The following is a 2,833-nucleotide window of genomic DNA, read 5'->3' as shown; positions in this document are numbered from 1 at the left end:
AGCAGGAGTAATGCTAGTCTTGCAGTGCTTATTGTGGGCTTCGATCCTGCTGATGCTTATGTACAGAAGTCAGCATACTGGGCTTCTGCACAAAGTTAATCACCTTCGTGAATGCTTGCAGATAGACTATCCAGTTCTGATCCTACAAATATTCATTCTTGAACTCAACTTTAAACACGACAGTGTTCAAACCGAATGTTTTCTGTAGTTTCAAAGCCTCCTGGCGAACGAGGCTATCACCTACTCTGTGCTTTGAATTAGGTCCTGTACTTTCTTCAGTGGCTCTTACTGGGGTGTGTAGGATACTTAGACAAAGCTCATCTGCCTAAGGGGAAAGATAAGCAAAGTTACCTTCTCGTGCTTCAGTCCCAATTATTTGTGTGTAGCTGCATATTTAGTTTTGGAAGAAATTATAATCTATTAAACATTAAAATCCTGAAAGAGTAATTTTACTATTTCTGAAAGAGTATCTCAGTGTAATGCTATTTCTAATAAATGGCTTACATATTTTTCATAATCTTTATGTCAACCAAATTTTGAACAATGAGATTGAAATTACAAATGTGGGTAGACAATATTATCACATTCAAGAAAATGCACCTGCTCAGCTGTAGAAAAGGATACATGCTGCCGTTAGCAAATGATTTCTGAGGCTTTTCAAATAAAGCGGTGAACTGGTAATGATGTCTGTCAATTGGTGAAATAACCTATTTCGTCTTCAGATAGGATTTTCTGATTTTGATTAAACAAAATGTCTCCAAAGGAGCATAGTACCATATTTGTAATTTTTTTTTTTTTTTACTCTTCAAGTCTTCCTGAGCTATTGGTATTCTTGAGTCCCGATCTGAGATATTTTCTTTGGGAATATGCCATATCCCCTTTCTACCATTGCTTCCTTCTACAGTAACAAAGATAGTGTTTATTATTACATTCCCTATATATTATTTCCATACATCACACTGATCAGAGAAGGAAATACTAGCTTTTAGTCTTATGCTCACTGGTTTACATGCAATGAAGTGTCGTAGGCACAGGCCTCTGGCCTTCATGGTCTAAATGTGGTTGAGTGCCATTTTGTTATTATTGCTTACTTCTCACAAATGACTTTCTCAATTTCATCCTGCCTAGTTTTTGAGAGACATCGTCAAGGTATAAAGAGACTGACAATGAAAAGGAAATCAGTAGCTGGCGGCACTGCATCAGAAAAATTATTATTCTGTTATGACTACAAACAGTAGCATCAAATGTGAAAACAGACTTTCAAATTAATTAGCATTTAAGCGAAATGAGTCTAGAATAATTATAACATTCCTTTTAAGTAGCTATGTTTACAAGTGCATCTCTGCTTTCTATTAACTCCTTGCTAGGGAAAAATAACAAATAAATACACATTTCGAGTTCTGAATATCTTCTGTGTTCATACTTTTTTACAAAGGCTCAGGAGAATAAAAAAACAATGTTATTGCCCTGTTCTTCACAGATCCAGTGAAAGTGAAAGCTGCCTATTCTTCCCAAAGGCAGACAGCCTTTTATTGCTCCTATAGATGTGGGGGAATAGGCACATTTTTCTCCATCTCCCATACCGTGACTCTTCAAACATCTTTTGGGTGAGAGATCTTTGAGTAGACTGTGCCAACAACCTCTATACATCCACTAGGACACCTCTTTGCAAGCCCAGTGAGGATACTTCTAGCCTATTGCAGCTACAAATGGATGTAAAGAGACCAGATCTGATATGCTTTTCATTGCTATTCGTACTTTAAGCACTATTTCACGTATCTTTTTGCTTTTTACATCTAAGCCTATCTAGTGTATTCCAAAGTGACTGGTATAAGTGATCAGAGTCACAGAAGCTGTGTGTAAGCTTCTTGGAAACTCAAAGATTTCAAATCATCTGAGCACCAGAAGTACTAAATCTTTTATTATATCCCATTTTCCCTTGAGCATTCCAACTCTGCAGAGAAGAAGTAAACAAATCATTTTTTATTGTCTTCTTTGTGCAAGGATGGTGATAGCTGGGAAGAGAAAAATAACAAAACCTGAACTAGCTAGGCTACTGTTATGATAAATGAGTAATCTTTGCACATTTGCATCAACTTTATTTAATATTTTTTCACATACAGATACTTCATCGATTTGAAGAATGATGTGGACAGCTACTTTACAATAGATGCTACTGAAGGAACCATAGCTACTAATGAATTACTGGACAGAGAAAGCACAGCACAGTACAATTTCTCTATAATTGCAAGTAAAGTTAGTAAGTATGACATAAACTGAATTAATATGCTAATGTGGTATTTTTTTTCAGAATGCAGTGCTCAGGCATAAATTTGCTGTGAAGAGTGCATGTATAGCCAAGAGATTATTTAAGAAGGCCCAATAAATATCAGTTTGCCAGACTTGCTGTGAGGCTGTGATGTTCAAACAGCCCTGTATAGTAAGGTTTTTCTAGTAGCCCTCATGTAGGCACAGTTCCCTCAGAAGCTGAAAAATATTTTGTTAGCACATTCCAGCCTGCAATAGGTGTGCCCAGGTGGCCCAGCTCCTCGAACAGTGGCCAAATTGCAGGAGGAAGTGTCAAGACTGAGGAGTATCAGGGAGTGTGAGCAGGAGATAGATTGGTGGAGCTGCACCCTACCATCCCTGAGGCAAAGGCAGGAGACAGAGGCTCCACAAGGAGCAGAGGATCCCCTCCCCTCTTGCCAGCAGGACGAAGGAAGGGACCTAAGAGAAGGGGGAGAATGGAAACAGATCCCAGCCCGGGGGAGGAGGCGAATCCCCTCCCAACCTTCCTCGCCCTCCCAATTGACTTTACACAATAGATATGGGG

General features: G+C 38.8%; 1 protein-coding gene across 1 annotated transcript in view; it reads left to right on the top strand.

Annotated features, from left to right (window-relative positions):
- Positions 1-2,260, top strand: part of LOC104469979 (cadherin-12-like) — a gene marked incomplete at its 3' end in the record, with an annotated part of 62,701 nt that extends 60,441 nt beyond the window's left edge. Inside the window, exon 6 of the mRNA XM_010084736.1 lies at positions 2,124-2,260. Within this exon, the coding sequence (XP_010083038.1) occupies positions 2,124-2,260 (137 nt within the window). The remainder of the gene's footprint in view (positions 1-2,123) is intronic.
- Positions 2,261-2,833: the final 573 nt, after the last annotated feature.

The sequence above is a fragment of the Pterocles gutturalis genome, unplaced genomic scaffold (genome assembly GCF_000699245.1).
Source record: "Pterocles gutturalis isolate BGI_N339 unplaced genomic scaffold, ASM69924v1 scaffold10095, whole genome shotgun sequence".
Taxonomy (NCBI): domain Eukaryota; kingdom Metazoa; phylum Chordata; class Aves; order Pterocliformes; family Pteroclidae; genus Pterocles; species Pterocles gutturalis.
The sequence above is the reverse complement of the archived record's forward strand: the minus strand, read 5'-3'. Positions and strand labels throughout refer to the sequence as shown.